Source organism: Cuculus canorus, chromosome 2, assembly GCF_017976375.1.
Source record: "Cuculus canorus isolate bCucCan1 chromosome 2, bCucCan1.pri, whole genome shotgun sequence".
In the NCBI taxonomy this organism is placed as follows: domain Eukaryota; kingdom Metazoa; phylum Chordata; class Aves; order Cuculiformes; family Cuculidae; genus Cuculus; species Cuculus canorus.
The window spans coordinates 21,841,859-21,857,838 of NC_071402.1; the positions used below are offsets into that span (position 1 = coordinate 21,841,859).

General features: G+C 37.2%; 1 protein-coding gene across 50 annotated transcripts in view; it reads right to left on the reverse strand.

The window, feature by feature from the left end:
- The window catches only part of RIMS2 (regulating synaptic membrane exocytosis 2), a 457,943-nt gene that overhangs the window by 61,459 nt on the left and 380,504 nt on the right, over positions 1-15,980 (reverse strand). For 41 of the 50 annotated variants that reach the window (XM_054058006.1, XM_054057998.1, XM_054058023.1 and 38 more), the window contains one exon: positions 15,275-15,511. The exons of the other annotated variants lie outside the window; for them this stretch is intronic. In XM_054058006.1, the coding sequence (XP_053913981.1) occupies positions 15,275-15,511 (237 nt within the window). The remainder of the gene's footprint in view (positions 1-15,274; positions 15,512-15,980) is intronic. 50 annotated transcript variants of the gene reach the window in all.

Genomic DNA, 15,980 nt, shown 5'->3' on the forward strand with positions numbered 1-15,980 from the left:
AACACAGAGGAAAACATAAGAGCTAATTTATAGGAGAAGTGGACCTCTGCCAACAAATCAAAAGAATATTGGGTGTGCTTCTAGAGGAAGTTATAAGGGAAAAAAAATGCGGAGGTGCAAAACAATGCTGAGAGACTTATTGGCCGTGACTGGACTAAAAACAATAAATGACTGCAACACAGTGGTAACTTGAAAGTTATTTTCTTATCACTTTTTAAAATCTGTTATCATATATTAGTACATGCTAACTTGCATTGTTACATTTAACACTAAGGAAAGAGTCAGGTAGGAAGTGAGTAAAGAGGAAGGCAAGGAGGGGAAAAAGTATAGGTCTCTGTTTCTGGGGATTTTTAGCACTATAGTAACCTGCTTGTAAGATGATAACATCACATGCTTTACTTTCTTTCAAACTAACACTTTAGGGATTGATTCACAAAGATGAAATGCCACAGAAACAACTTCTCAACTTCAACAGAACCTTGCACATAAGAAATACTAGAGAGATCTAGGAAGAACAGTGTTGGGAAAAACTGGTATCTCCAGTTTTATCTCACACAAAATTCTACTAAGAATCAAAAAATTAGAGCCCCTTGCCCAGTAATGCTATATTTAACCTATGTTCTCTAAGGAAATATGATTAATGTGACTATGTTTTCTCTTTTAAATGTTTTTTTAAATCTGTTCAAATTTGAGATAGGAGTAGAAAACTAGAGCTACTTAGTTTCTAAAACTGTATTGAAAACAGATTCTTGAATAGAGATCTTAAGAATGCCCCCTTGGGGAAGGACTGTAGTATAAGTCATTACTAAACCTGTTACTTCACATGGGAGCTCATTCGCACCACAGAGTGACAGAGGAAGTAACATTTTTACTGCTTGCAAAACAACCTATTCCAATGATCCAGTTTTCAAGAATTAAATCCAGAAAATCAGTGGGTTCTAGTCATATTTACAAATAGGAAATAATACTTACGGCATTGCTTTATATGTTATATTGACATTTAGGAATGACCTTATGTCACAGCACTGAAAACAGAAATATTCTGTTTCTCATAACACTTACACAGAGGAGAAAGTTCCCATTTCCTGACTCTAATGTCCCTTTGAGGAGCTTCACATATCATTTCCCAAGATGTATAATTCTGTGTAAGTGCAATGGATTACAATAATTACCATTATTAAAGAAATCAATGCGCTTAAAAAGTCTGACATGCAAACCAAATTGCTATAATTTCACTATGCATAATTTAGCTATTGAAGTACTATGCATTATAAAAACTTGCTCCTTGGCTGCTCTGTGAAGACTTCTATATCACAAAATGAAGCTTTGCAGTGTACACCTGCCTACGACAAGGTAGACTTCATTTAGCCGTATTCTTTTGACCAGTCGGGAAAAGTAGGAAAGAGAATTCATTTAAGGGAAAAGGGATTTGGATTTAGATTTGTGCAGATATATCAAATATTACTACAAATGGCTAATACTGAAAGTTCATTTAAAAAAATATGTAATTTTTTTCCCAGTAGAGTTCTAAACGTATTTGTGTTATTTAAAGTTTTGGAGTTTTCTACCTATCTCTAAAAGAACCAGTGAAGACATCTTTGTTATGCTCTCAAATAGCAAACAGTTGCTGGAGAAAGCCATCACACAGTAGTGGCTTTTTTTTTTTCCTTAATTCCTCCCTCAACAAGAAAGCTTTGCAACATAAGTGCTAGCAGAGTTCTGAGTGACTCTTGGTAAGCCTGCAGTTGTCATGAGCACCTCCTTCATCAGCACTCTGAGCCCATCCTGGCCATACAGAATGCTTACTGTCCTCACCAGCAAAGTTAATTTTCTACCCAGATTGCCTTTTCACAGAGCAAGAAATGGATTATTCCCACAAAACCAGAGAGTTGTATATCAAGTTTGGTTCCTTTCTGAAGTAACAGAAATATAAGATGGGCTTCAGAGTAAAAAAGGCAAATTATAAAACATTTTCTCTTAACAGGAAACAGAAATTACTTGAAGTGTTCTTTACATATATATACACTCAAACATAATCACACATGCAACCAGTTAAATATGTACAACAATATTTTAAAACTGACATTAAATAAAAGTAATTTATGAGATGAAATGTCAAGGAATAGATAAGGCACTAAAAACAAGGTTCTCAAGGTGCCTTACAAGGTATTAATCTTGAAAATATCCTCTTGAAAATCTTTCTAGACCAAATCACACGTGAACAATGGCATAATAATCACCCTAATTAGAATCAAAACAAGTACAAAATCATCACACAACCCCAGCTGCGTGGCAGCCAACAGTGACAGCAGAGTGAAGATGACAGCCAGGACTCTGACTATCCGGCAAGGGCAAAGCGTTGGGGAGGCTCATACGGCAACATTGCTTCCTGTGTTACCACTACGTCTGGGAAAGCATCTAAGGACATCTAGAACCACAGACAGGCCTCTGTCTGTGAAAGTAGGTTAGAAACTGGGGACTTTGAAAACGATCCCCTCTGGAGCTGATACATAGCCAGAGGGGAATACCATAAACTGCCTAAATTAATCCTCATAGTAAGGAAGCAGAGAGGTAGGTCTCACAAGTTCTTTACTTCAGTCTTGGTATTTCCTGCTTTAGACAGATAGTTTCCTTGATATTTGACCAAGAAGAAAAGCAAATGTTTGTGAGGTTTGGATTAAGAAAGGGAAGAATTCACAGTGCAAAAGGACCCTGCCCTAGAGGCAGAGAAAATGTTTTGAAGGCACTGCTTACTATACAGCAGAATAGGTGGGAAGTCTTGTAGCAGGTAAGATGGACTGCACTGTGAGCAAATGCTCCAGACCTTAGATAAACAAGTTCTGCATAAAAAACTTGGTTTACTCAACAAACGAAAGACAGAATCTCTGTCTGACCTCTTCCAATTTCTGACTGACTTATTGGTGCTTTAAAGTTGTTTAATGAGCTTGCAGAAAATACTAATTTTAGAATGAATTGGTAATATTGTTGGCTGCTTCTATATTTCCTGTGAAGCACTTGAAAACACAATCAATACTCATTGTTTCGTATGTACCAAATGGAAAGTTTCATCCTGTCTCCATAGTTAAAAACCTGCAGTCTTTGGCTGCACCTTTTGAACCAGTTGCAGAATTGGACAAGCCTCTCTCTAGTTGGTTGGATTCTTGCCTACGGAAACAGATTAGTACAGCAAGTGCCAAATTTCCTCAGGAACCTTTTGTTTAGGCTGGAAAAACAAAACAAAACATAAACTAAAAAAAGCCCACAGACACCTGAGAGTCCTTATGCTTTATCATGCCTGTTGAGATTTACAATATGAGGCAAACCAACCAGAAAAAGGGATGGAGGATCTAAAGGCAATGACTCCCCTGAAAGCTCTTACTGCTACAAAAAGCAACTTTGAAGTCCCATAGGTTAAAGAATATTATTAAGATTTTTTTCAGGCATCCTATGTTTGTTCACAGGGCAGTACTGCCCATTATTTTCTGTACATTAAGCAATCCAAAAGGCAGCAACAAGAAAGGCAGAACTAGGAAAATGCACTGACTCAGTCTTTCCCTGTAGACAAGAAGTGCAAACAACAAATAGGCCCAAACCTAAATCTTAGGGCACGATGGTCATTTGAAAAACCCAGATCATATCTTTTCAGACATCCTCTGCAACCATTTCATTTTTCTCTCCTTGAATTATCCGAATGATAATTAGACTCTTACAAGGCAAACACCTCTCTTCCCCTATATCTCATTTATTAAATAGTATCACAGCCCATCTACCAGCTCAAAGTAAGTCCCAGTGTCAGCGTCCCAGCCCTGTAGCTTAGCTAGTGACTTGTTGAACTCAATGGTCATTTCCCATAACCCATAAATATTACCCAGCATCTTCTCCTGTCTCTTCCTTTCCTTATTCTTCCTTCTGTCGTCGTCCTCACTAAAGTAACAGCAAGACATATATTTTGTGTTGGTTGATCTAGGGAAGCTTCCTCTTCTCTGTTTGCTAACCTAATAAGCTGACATCACATCAGCAGTACTTCTGCAGGAGTAAAGTACCCATAAAATTATACAAAATTCACTTTGGACATTTATTATAATAAGAGTCCATGGCAAAAACCAGCACAGGGAGCAGTACAGAATCCTTACACCTACTGACTCTGTAATCACCAACAAATTACAAAAAATATCATTTATTCTATGAAGAATAAATAGAAGTTCTACTCTATTTCTAAATGAGAATGATAGACTAAAATTATTATGACAAGCTTGATTTGTTTCACTTACCAACAGATAAATTTTACTAAAACCAGTATTATGAAGCACAGACTTTTCCAATCTACAATATTATTAATATTTTTAATTGTGAAGGAGAAGATATCAATACTAACCATTGTACTGTATATTAATGGGATTTCTGAGGATATTTTTTGTATTTTTGCAGTCATCTTTACAACAGAATTGGAAATTAAAACATAAAACCTTGTTGCTCTGTCAAAAGTGTGTGTACTGGAAAATCCATCTTACTCAAGTAATTCGGTGGATCTTACAGGTTTTTTCTTTCTTTCCCTTTGCAAGTCAGTATTAGTACTTTCTTGACTTTTAGCTTAGCTCTCTGGAAATGATCCTTAATGAAAATAAAGCACCTGCGATAATACAAATCCATTTTTTTCAAGTGTAGAGTACAAGTGTGTGCTATGCTACAGTTTTTCAGTTGTTGTAATAGATATTTTCCAATACACATCTCTTGTGAGAATGGAAGACCCACTGAAGAATTTGTTTATGGCTTTTTAGAAGAAAGAGTGGAATTTTAATGCCATTCTTAATAGGCTTCAACTCAATTGGACAGGCTTTCATTTCATTAATCTGCTTAAGAAATTTAACAAAAAAAAGCATTATGGGGACAGCTGTGATGTAGGGACTAACATTTCCATGGAAACAATGCTTCTGGCGAATGCACGTATTCATTTGCCAATTCACATCAAAGAGAGACACTGCAGGTTTGAAATTATAATGACTTAGTCTTCTGAGATTCACTTGGTCAAAAATTATCCTATTTACTTATTTGTGATATAAAACTCTAATAGCTATTAGGCTGACTTAATTATTAGGTTTACTTTATTTATTGAAATTACAACAAGAAAGTTTGTGGGAAATGATAAAGCAGTGATTATCATGTATTTTGTTATGTATTTTACTATTCAAAGAGATCTTGTGTGTACATCTCAAAACTAACAATATTTTTATATGAATCATCTGTTTCAAATGTCTTTTTCATTACAAATCAGAAATATCTCACCTGTTACAGTACACAGGTTGACTTGAACTGTATCTTCCCCACTCTGCTACATATCAAGCTATACACACTGGTTTATTATTAAAAATTAGTAGAGTTATAGCTTTTTTCATATCATACATAGCATGTTGTTGTTTTTTTTTTAAATCAGAACAAATTTCAAAATAATTTGGAGTCAGGCCATTGAATTACTTACCAAATATTGCCATAACAAATGAGAGATGTAGAAAAAACACTGCAACAGATAACTGTTGCCAAAGACTAGCAGCTGAATTCTTCACAGAGCTTCAGAGGTTTTTGATAAAAGGTCTCACCACCTCTGACAAAATTGGCCAATTTTATATGAAAATACCACTTATAACAATTATTATTTTATAAAAACATTTAAATTTAAATTTAATTAACATCATGACAAAAATTATTATATTCATATTCATCTACTGCTGATAAACTTTCAAGTCTTCCTTCACAAAGTTACAGAAAACCTTTTTATTACCATGCTAGAGTCACAGTAGTGATCTCTGTAGAAATCCCTTTCTTTGATACAGTGAACTATTCACTATGTGTGAAAGAAAAAGAAGGCCAGTGAGAAAACTAGCCAAGGTCCAAAAGCCTTGCATTAGTCAGATGTCATATTAATTTGTAAATACAAGTGGTCCATATGAGGTCTGAAGGCTTGACAATACAGTTAGTAAATTCTAAACAAAGACAGAGTTGGTTCTGAATAACATCCAAATCTTTGAGTTTAGAGAGCACCTTCCTTAACCCAGCCTGGCAAAGAAGCAGTTGCACTTGTAAAAGCAAGTTAACAACAAGCTTACCAAATTAAAACTGACAGCGAGCAATCTGATTTAACTGAGAGTGTCTCTAACAGAAATGCACCATGTGTGTAGTTAGTCTGAAAGTTAGATGTTATGTGCTCATTCAAACGTACTGTTGAATTACAGATTTCCAACAGAGACAGAAGAGAGGGGTAATTCTGTTTTCTGTATCAACGTTGCTGAATAAGTCACAAGCTGTACTGAAGTTTGCTTATTGCAGCCCAGATTTGCTCCTTGAAGGGCTGAAAAGAGCTCTATGAAATGAAAAGCAAGCAGTGAATTGCTAAACCAGACCTTAAATCCACTATGTGTCCAAGACCTAAAACCATCAGAGAAATACTGTAAAATCAAGTCAGGAAAGTGAGAAAAATTTCAGGCTTGAAGGAAGAAATGCTCAAAAATATAGAGAGGTAAGAAACATCACATATTGGCTTAGGGAAAGAGGAACCATGATTTATCATTTTTATTTGCTAAACAGGAATTAGATATAAGGAAGGCTTTTGTATTTAGAAAACACATTGACACCTAGAAAATTTTGGAAAGGAGACATGCGGGAACTGGATGGGATGCAATACCAAGATTACCTTCAGAGGAAAATCACATAACATACGGGGAAAAGCCAGATGTCCTGAAAGGGCTTTATTTAAATAAATTGCTGTACTCAATATGGATTTCACTGTAGATGCATCTATACTTCATCATGAGAGACTGAAATGCTTTGAGTAGTACCGTACAATGTGGTTATGCTCATGTTTGTACTACTTTGCATGTGTATGTGTGTGGCAGCAGGTGTCTAAAGAATAAAGCAATTCTGACATTTCCTTCATTCCTTGTAAATTCAGGTTGCTTGAGGACTCAAAAAAAAAAAAATCAGGATCAGAATAGGTACCACTAACACCTCACAAATCCATATCTCTCTGAATTGATCTTCTGGGACTAAGAGCTAAATGGACACAAGCAAGAGCTATGAAACCATAATTACCTCAAACAAAGAGACATTATCTGGGACATCATGATCTTGCAAGTCTGACTTCTGTCACTTTGACAAAATGACTTTGAGTCACTTTGGGACTCTGGGAGAAATTAGTAAAGCAAACAGAAAACCTAAGACCATCGCAAAAAGAAAATGCTGTGAGGAAGCGTGGCTTGCATCTTTCTGAACACAAGTCTGCAAATTTGTTTTTCTGACCTGGGGAGGACACAGGACATCACGCATGTTTGGGGCAAAGGTTCCTCTTGTTTATCTTGGGACTTCATAGGAATCATCCTTGTGTTATGGCTATGATCTGGGAAATGCTAGCCTCTCAGTTGTATTTGTAGGGAAATAGATAGGCTTTTTTCCTACTCAGGGCCACCCGATGGCAGATCTTCAAGGTTGTTTAGGTAACACCTTTTCGACTTTATAGACTAAGATGAATATGAACACTGTGCAGGTCAAACAACATTGAAATCAGATAGATGGGCAATGGCAAACCACTGGAGCATCATCTTACCATAGGTATTAAGGATGCAATAATAAGACCAGCACTGGACCCCTGATCTTTCAAAGTTTCAAAGGCACTGGAACAAAACCACTAACTATGTTTCAGAAATAGTTTTATGAAGCAACAAGAAGGAGTTTATGTTTGTTTCTCAGAAAGCTAAGGGATAAACTCATTAATTATTTTTAATGAAGTACATTTAGAGAAATCATAGATTCATAGAATCATAAAATCATTAGGTTGGCAAAGACCTTTGAGATCTTCAACTCCAACCATACCTGTCCACTACTAAATCATGTCCACAAGCACCTTATCAGAAAAGGAACTATTTTAATTTTATAGAAACTTTTCACTTTTCTATTAAATTTTCTATTTATCAGGTAAAAATAGTGAAAACATACAGCAGTAAAACAGAATCAGAGAATCATAATATCAAAGAAAGAAAAGCCTGGTGAGCTTCAACATTCAATTCCTTGATTCTTTAACTTTCTACCTTACCCTTTGTTGTTGCTATTACTATTCTAGTCTACAGACCTGTTGTGCTCAGTCCTGTACAAATAAAGACAAAAAAGTCTGTATATTGAAGATCTTATGATTCTATCTAGTTTTAAATATCTTCAGAAAATTAGACTTTTTAAGCACACTTAAAAGAGAAAAAAACAATTACAACATTTATATTTGCTTCAAATCCTCATTTTAATTTTTCCCTTCATCCCTACTTTCCTGCATGTTTACAGGGTTTTCATCTGCACCTTTAAAAAAAAACCTACTGAAGCACTATTTTTAAATAAGCTCTAGTAACAGGAGTATATCAGTGCTTTCTGGATCATAGGTCAGAGCTGACTCAACAGAAGTTGAAGTGCAGGCTGCGTTTCATGGAGAGGGAGATATCTCAATGATATCATGTTGAGGTTGAAAAGTCTAAGTTCCTTGCTGGGCACCATATATCAAAACTGCAGACTCTTTCATATGAAACATTTTCAATGTTCACCTATTAATAATTCCAAATTCATTACTTTATTATTTCCCAGTGGATCAGAATAAGTTTACTCAGTGAAAAGGAGTCTATATATCTTTTGTACTTCCTCCAAAGTAACAGGGAAAAAATGGGTCTCCAGGGGTTTGATAGATGGTGACAAATAACTTGGAAACAGGTGACTTTGCTGGATTTCTTAAATTATTTGTATTCTACTCTCAGTACAGGTTTCACAGCAAATACATGAATTTATATAATTGCCTCCTGAACAATTGCAATTTTTTATCCTTTTCCATAATATTTTTCTGGAAGTCACAGATAGTTTTCTTCTGCATATGATCTACAAAAGTGTAAAACACCAAATGGCCAAATTATTGACTGTATGTGTTGCTACACTCTAGTAGCTATATGAATTTTCAAGTTTTTAAGTGTTGCTGCACTGTAGAATACTAATGTTAAAAAGTAGTGGGTTTGAATCTGTGCTTCAAATGGAGCAAGAATTTGCCATGAACTGCTAACGGCTGAATAATAGTAATGAAATCATACTGAAAAAAAAGTTTATGTTAGGTCCTTCGATCTCAGAGTCACAGACCAGAAATGCATAAGCAGCATTCTGTTTATCTAGTCAGAAGTATGCAGAAGAGTTATGTTAGACTAGGGACACAAAGGTGCTGCCTTTTATTCAAGGACTCAGTCCTTTATGCCTGCCCCAGCTGACTGAATAACAAAATATTTTGCAGCTGAAAAGAGCTGGTGAATGTTGTACTGCAACCAGCCTTTCTCATCCCAGGAATGGCAAGGTCACTTTGTTGTTATGTTAAAAATTTTGTTACACCAACATCTTCAGTTGAGAGCTGCAGGAAACTGACGTTTTGCCTGAAAAATTATATGGACATTGATGCAGCTGCACCCAAGTTCTCTCTCCTCCCGTGGCGGTTCACACTGAGTGAACCCCATCTATCTGTAGATAGATAGATAGATAGATAGACAGACAGACAGACAGATAGAGCGAGCTATTGGGAGCATAGGCTGCATGTACTGCAGTTTCGCTAAAGGACCAATCATGCATTGGGGGAAGATTCTCAGGAGTCTCAGGTTACAGCATTTGTTTGCAAACATATGGCCCGTTTGGCTAGAAAGGTTAGGCACAATTAAGTTCTTTCATCCAGTAGTCCAGTTGGAGCAATAATTATAATCTTTCTGAAATAGCTTTAAGAAACCAAACAGCACATGTGCCTTGAAAATGGATTCCCAATGCTTGTTAACCGCACGGTTTCTGACATTTTTACAAGTATATAGATTTTCAAGAAATGTTACTGGGTACCACCCCTGCGAAGGAGCTTGCACAGACTGAATTGACATGCTTTTTCCTCCAGTTTTGTGAAACACTGCATTTAACTGATAATAGCTACAATTACAGTAGAAAGCTCATAAAAACGGAAACACTAAGATTACAATATATTGAAAAACTAAGGAACAAATACACATCAGGAATCAGTCTTAAAACCCTCCAATTAAATTCTTTAAAGATTTTTTTTTAACTGATTGACACACAAATATCTAGAAAGTGAATTTGAAATAAAACTTTATACCTAACAAGGGAAGGGGCACGTAGAGCATGAAGAACCATTAGGAACAGAAAAAGGTTTGCATGTGAAGAAATCCATTACTTAAAACTACATCCTGCACTCTGTTTCTTGTGTCTTCAAATGCTCTGCGAAATTACATCTCAGCTGATTTTCTGTACTACAAATCCTCACAAATCCTCCTGTCTACTGCTGCCTACACTAAAACCTTTTTCTTCAGCACCTCCTTGTAAACCAACAATCTCAACTCAGTCTTGTTGGACTCAGTGTTTCCCTCCAACAGCTCTCTTCTGCTTCTTCTCCCAGCCATGTAGATCATGCATGTAATTCAGACCTGCTATTTGGGCAAGCTTTTGAATTCAGGCTTCATATCAGGTCCACTTTTTTGTGACTTGCACATACTTCCTATTTCACATCTCTACCTTCTCTATCCACTCACACAGCTAATTGTTTTGTCCACTCTTCCTGTAGACAATATCTCATTTCAGATATCCACTATCACAGTGCTTTTCTCCAGCCCTAACAATTTACCCCCAATAACCTCTTCCAGGTAACTATAAAAAAAAGATAAGTTTCGTAGCCTTCCAGTTTGCCCGTGCCATCTTACTCCATACATCAGTAAAAAGCTATACTCTCTAATGCCTATTGTACACAATTCATCTCTATTTTCTAGTATTTTAGCAGTTGTTCCTCATGACATTTATCTTCTCACATTCAAGACTGAAAGATCAGCCCCTGCTGCTCATCAGACTTGCCCTATCATCCACCTGATACATTTTTAATAAGCACCTCATGTTTTTTTCCTCATTGCCTCTAATGCTTGAAAAGACCTCTCTAGAAACATTCACAAAGCTGTCACTTGGGGAAAGAGACCAACACTCACCTTGCCACAACCTCCTTCCAGGTAGTTGTGGACAGTGATAAGGTCTCCCTTCAGCCTCCCCTTCTCCAGGCGAAAAAAACAGTTTGCTCAGCCGCCTCTCATAAGGCTTGTTCTCCAGCCCCTTCACCAGATTCATTCCACTTCTCCAGACATGCTCCAGCAGGACAATGCATTTCTTGCAGTGAGGGGCCAAAACTGAACACAGGATTTGAGGTGCGGTCTCACCAATGCTTAGTACATTGACACAATCATTTTCCTGGTCTTGCTGGCCACGCTGTTTCTGATACAAGTCAAGGTGTCATCAGCCTTCTTGGCCACCTGGGCACACTGCTGGCTCATGTTCAGCCGGCTGTCAAACAAACACCCTCAGGTCCTTCTCCTCTAGGCAGCTTTCCAGCCACTCTTCCCCAGTCTGTAGCACTGCATGGGGTTGTTGTGTCCCAAGTGCAGGACTCAGCACTTGGCCTTGTTGAACTTCATATCACTGGTCTCAGCCCATCAATCCAACCTGTTCAGATCCCTCTGTAGAGCCTCCCTACCCTCAAGCAGATCAACAATCCCACCCAGCTATGTGTCATCCACAAACATACTAAGGGTACACTCAATCCCTTCACCCACACTATCGATAAAGATATTGAATAGAACTAGACCCAAAATTGAGCCCCAGGGAACACCACTTTTTGACCAGTCTCCAACTGGATTTAGTTCCATTTATCACCAGTCTTTGGGCTCAGCCACCCAGCCAGGTTTTAAACAGCAGAAGGTATGCCTACCCAGGCCAATGGCAGCCAGATTCACAAGCAGAATACTGTGAGAAACTGTGTCAAAGGCTTTACCAAAGTCCAGGTAAACTGGATTGATGAGAAGTTCAATACGAGCCAGCAATGTGTGCTTGCAGCCCAGAAGGCCAATCTTATCCTGGGCTGCACCTAAAGAAGCATGGCCAGCATGTCAAGGGAGGGGATTCTATTCCTGTCTTGTGAGAACTCACTTGGAGTATTGTGTCCAGTTCTGGAATCCTCCACATAAGAAGGATACGGAGCTGCTGGAATGGGTCCAGAGGAGGGCTACAAGGATGATCAGAGGGCTGGAGCACCTGCCATATGAGGACAGGCTGAGAGAGTTGGGGTTGTTCAGCGTGGAGAAGAGAAGGCTCCAAGGAGATCTTATAGTGACCTTTCAGTACATGAAGGAGGCCTACAATAAAGCTGGGAAGAGACTTTTTACAAAGGCATGTAGTGATAGGACTAGAGGCAATGGATATAAACTAGAGAGAGGCAGATTTAGACTAGACATAAGGAGGAATTTCTTCACAACGATGGTGGAGAGGCACTGGCACAGGTTGTCCACTAAGCAGGTAACCTTGTTGTAGAAGGCAATCAAGTTAGTTCGGCAGGACCTGCCCTTCATAAACGCACATTGACTGGGCCTGATCACCCGGTTGTCTAAATATTAAGAAGGTTAAGATTTAAAGCAGTCTTAAAAAGATTTCTTGCAATAAAAATTATGAATGCCCACACACCAGACCTAAGAGGGATATTTTTTGTCCCTGATATCAGGGAACTGTACAGAAGGAATCCTTAAAAATTACAGCAGGTAAGATTGATCCATGATTTCTGTTTACTAACACATATTGCCAAGAAAGAACACAATTATGTTTTCCCCATAGGTCAACCATATGTCAAGGTTTCGCTTTACAAGATTTAATGAAGGCAAAATCTGATGCTGCAGCTATTTCTGTCAAAAAATGATTTATTGATTTATTGTGCTCCAGTGCTCAAAAAGCTAATGCAGTTTAATGTGCTTAGGGACTCTTTAAAATAGCCATGGGATGAATCCATGATAGATATCTGCCTTCACGGTCATTTAAGTTATATTGAACCCATCTATGATCTCAGCAGACTGAGGCCCTTATTACAACTACTACCATTACTCATAAAGTATATAAGCACAGTGACATCAAGAGGCACAATGTATCCTTAATGAGCTAATTTTTGATGGTGGAGTGATTGAGAGCAGCATCTGCATTTGAAACTGCCCAGAGGAAAGCTGACTGTTGTTCAACTAAAGATGCACATCTGAAGTAAAAATATAGGTTGAAAATACCCATCTGCATTATTGCTTTTCTTGACGCCCAAGGTCTCGAGAACAATCTGATAATTTACTGCTACACTGTGATGGGTGAGCTGGCTGCTTTGGTTCTGTTGGGTCTCTCAAATACCTATTGATATGTTTAATTATTAAGCAATGCTTTGGTCATTATTTAATATTGTTGGCATGTCATGAAACACTTTTTTTAAAACTGAAGTTGTTAACTTAATTTATAAGTATCTTATAAATTGCCAAACAAGCAAGAAGAAGGCACTGAATTCACAACAATGCTTAAGACCAATCCTGCCTTTGTGTTTGTCCACTGAATATACAAGTCGCAGTATTTCAGTATATTAATGATATACAACTACGTATGTAAATAAATGTATATACATACGTATACCTGTACCTATATAGGAATCAATCTCTGCTTTTCAGTTTGCTTCTTACCCTAGAAAAATGCTAAGAAGATGAACGCTTACTGTACCAAGGGAAAGGAAGGTGGGTATAGGGATACTTTCCTTTTTATTTACAACTTACATACTAAAAGTAGTCAAATTGGTCTACGTGGGCAAATAATACTAGAGGCTGGTTTCCAATACTAGAGGCTGGTTTCCATGCTGGGAGCCAAAATCTAACATAAACAAAAGTCACTGCACAGCAGTCACTTAATATCTTGTTTCTCTATCGGGCTGAGACTCCTGACTTGTGCTGCTTCTTCCCAAAGGCAGAGATAGTTAACAAGCAGAGGAACAAGCTGGCACACAGAACAAGAAGTTGTTTCTCAAACAGGACTTTACTTTCTGTGGGGATATCATTTTGGCTGAAGACTAATCTGAGTTTTTGAAAGGCAGGACTTCCAGATCGACTAAACTGGGAACTGAGTGGAAGCTGGGAGAGAGAAAGGTCTTTAAAAGATCTTTTCCCACACTACCATTTAGCAGTACCTGCAATAAGTATTCCAAGGCATTCTTAAAGACAGCTGTTTCTAAACAACCACTTTTGCTAAATTCTAACATGCACTCACATGAGTGCAAGAATGATGGCACATAATGTATAAAAGCAGCAGCGTGACTTTATCAGTCCATACCACCCCACACTGAAGACTACGCATCTGGATTCTCTTTTCGTATCACCTTTGCTTGGTGCATATTCATGTATGTATGTATGTATAGACAGGTATACACGTAAATTTTTAGCAAAGGAAGAAAGCGAATTGCCATAGAGTGCTCTGGCTTATCCTAATATATACGAGCACAGTTTTACAGGCATAAGTTATCTCTAGTAGTGCAGAATTAGGAAGTTAAAAGAAAGTATTTTTTCCGACATTTTCTGTCATACTTGTGTAGGTTCAAGAATATTCAGCGAATCAAAAACTCATTTTTCACTAATGAAGAAAAAAGGAATATTATATCTTTCTTAATGCAAATTACATGGAGTTTGCAATACAAAATGTCACTCATTTATGGTAAAAGTCATGATTCAAAAGAATTGTGGAAAAATGTATACAGTTAGAAAGTTATCTGATAAAATCAGAGACAATTGTGATTGAATTTTTCTGGATACAATACAGCAGCAGAGGTACATGACCCCTCTACAATACAGCAACCCACAACAGTTATTTACATAGAACTAAAAAAAAAAAAAGGAAGACTCTACTTATCCTATTGATTGTTAATCAATACACACATCTCTCAGCCTACATAAAGAGGATTAAAAATAAAATCCAAATTATTTTTGCTAGTAATGACACAAATGAAAGTAAAGATGGTTTTGATATTGATGAAATGTCTCTCAACAAAAGATTTTTCCCTGAAATAATAATTCAAGCAGGGAATATAAAGAGGAATCTTACAATTTCTATTGTTTATTATAATCAAACCCAAACTCTAGTCTAAACCAATTTAAAAATTAATATGCTGTAGTTGCATGCATAATAACGAGTCAAGTTAACGTACTGCATCATTTTGTATGCAGAACAAGTTCACTGAAGCTGAAAGTGAAACTTGTTTAAATATGAAAGCATCATGACTGAAAGCAAAGCAAGCTGCAGAGAACACAGGCAATAAGCTAAGCAAAGGAAAGAAAATGGAAAGACAAGATTCTTGGTAAAGGAGGAAGAAGAATAAGTCTATAGAAACAGATGTATAATTTACCTGTCATCCTCTTTCCCTTCCTCAGCCTGGTCTTCTTGAGCTTTTTCATCATTCCCTGATCCTTTGATTTCCTCCTTATCACAGTTCTCTGTCACCTCTTGCCCTTCCCCTTTTTCATTAATTTCTTGCTCTTTTGCTTTTTCCTCCTCCTCCTCTTTTTCTTCCTCCTCAGGAAATATTCCATCTTGTTCATCCCCTTCCATCCCTCCCTCTTTTATTCCCTCTATATCCCTTGTCCTTTTGAAGTCAACAGGAATCGAAAAAGGCATGCAAAAAGAAAGAAGAAAATAATAAATTAAACTTAAGGTCATGGGAAGAGCATGCATGAACTCACAGGAAAGGAAATAAAAAATAAGTTAAATAAAAACCAAAGGATGGAAGCAATCATGAGTTAAACCATGTTGGCTAAGACTACAGCTTACACTAGAGGACCTTGGGATGCTTTCTTAGGACAGTCTTTAAGTCCCTCTTTGAAAAAAAGTTGTATGGCAATACATCACATTTAGAAATGTATATGTAACCATATGGCAGAAACATACAGTTTGAGATACTTATATAATTGGATGTTTAAATAATCTTTTCAAACACAGCATTTGCTTCAAGAGGACAATTTTCTGACAATTAATGTAGGCTGACATTGAATTTTGCTGAGAGATGGAGGTGGGTTACACCTTCCAAGGAAAATTATCTTTCATTCATCCTACAG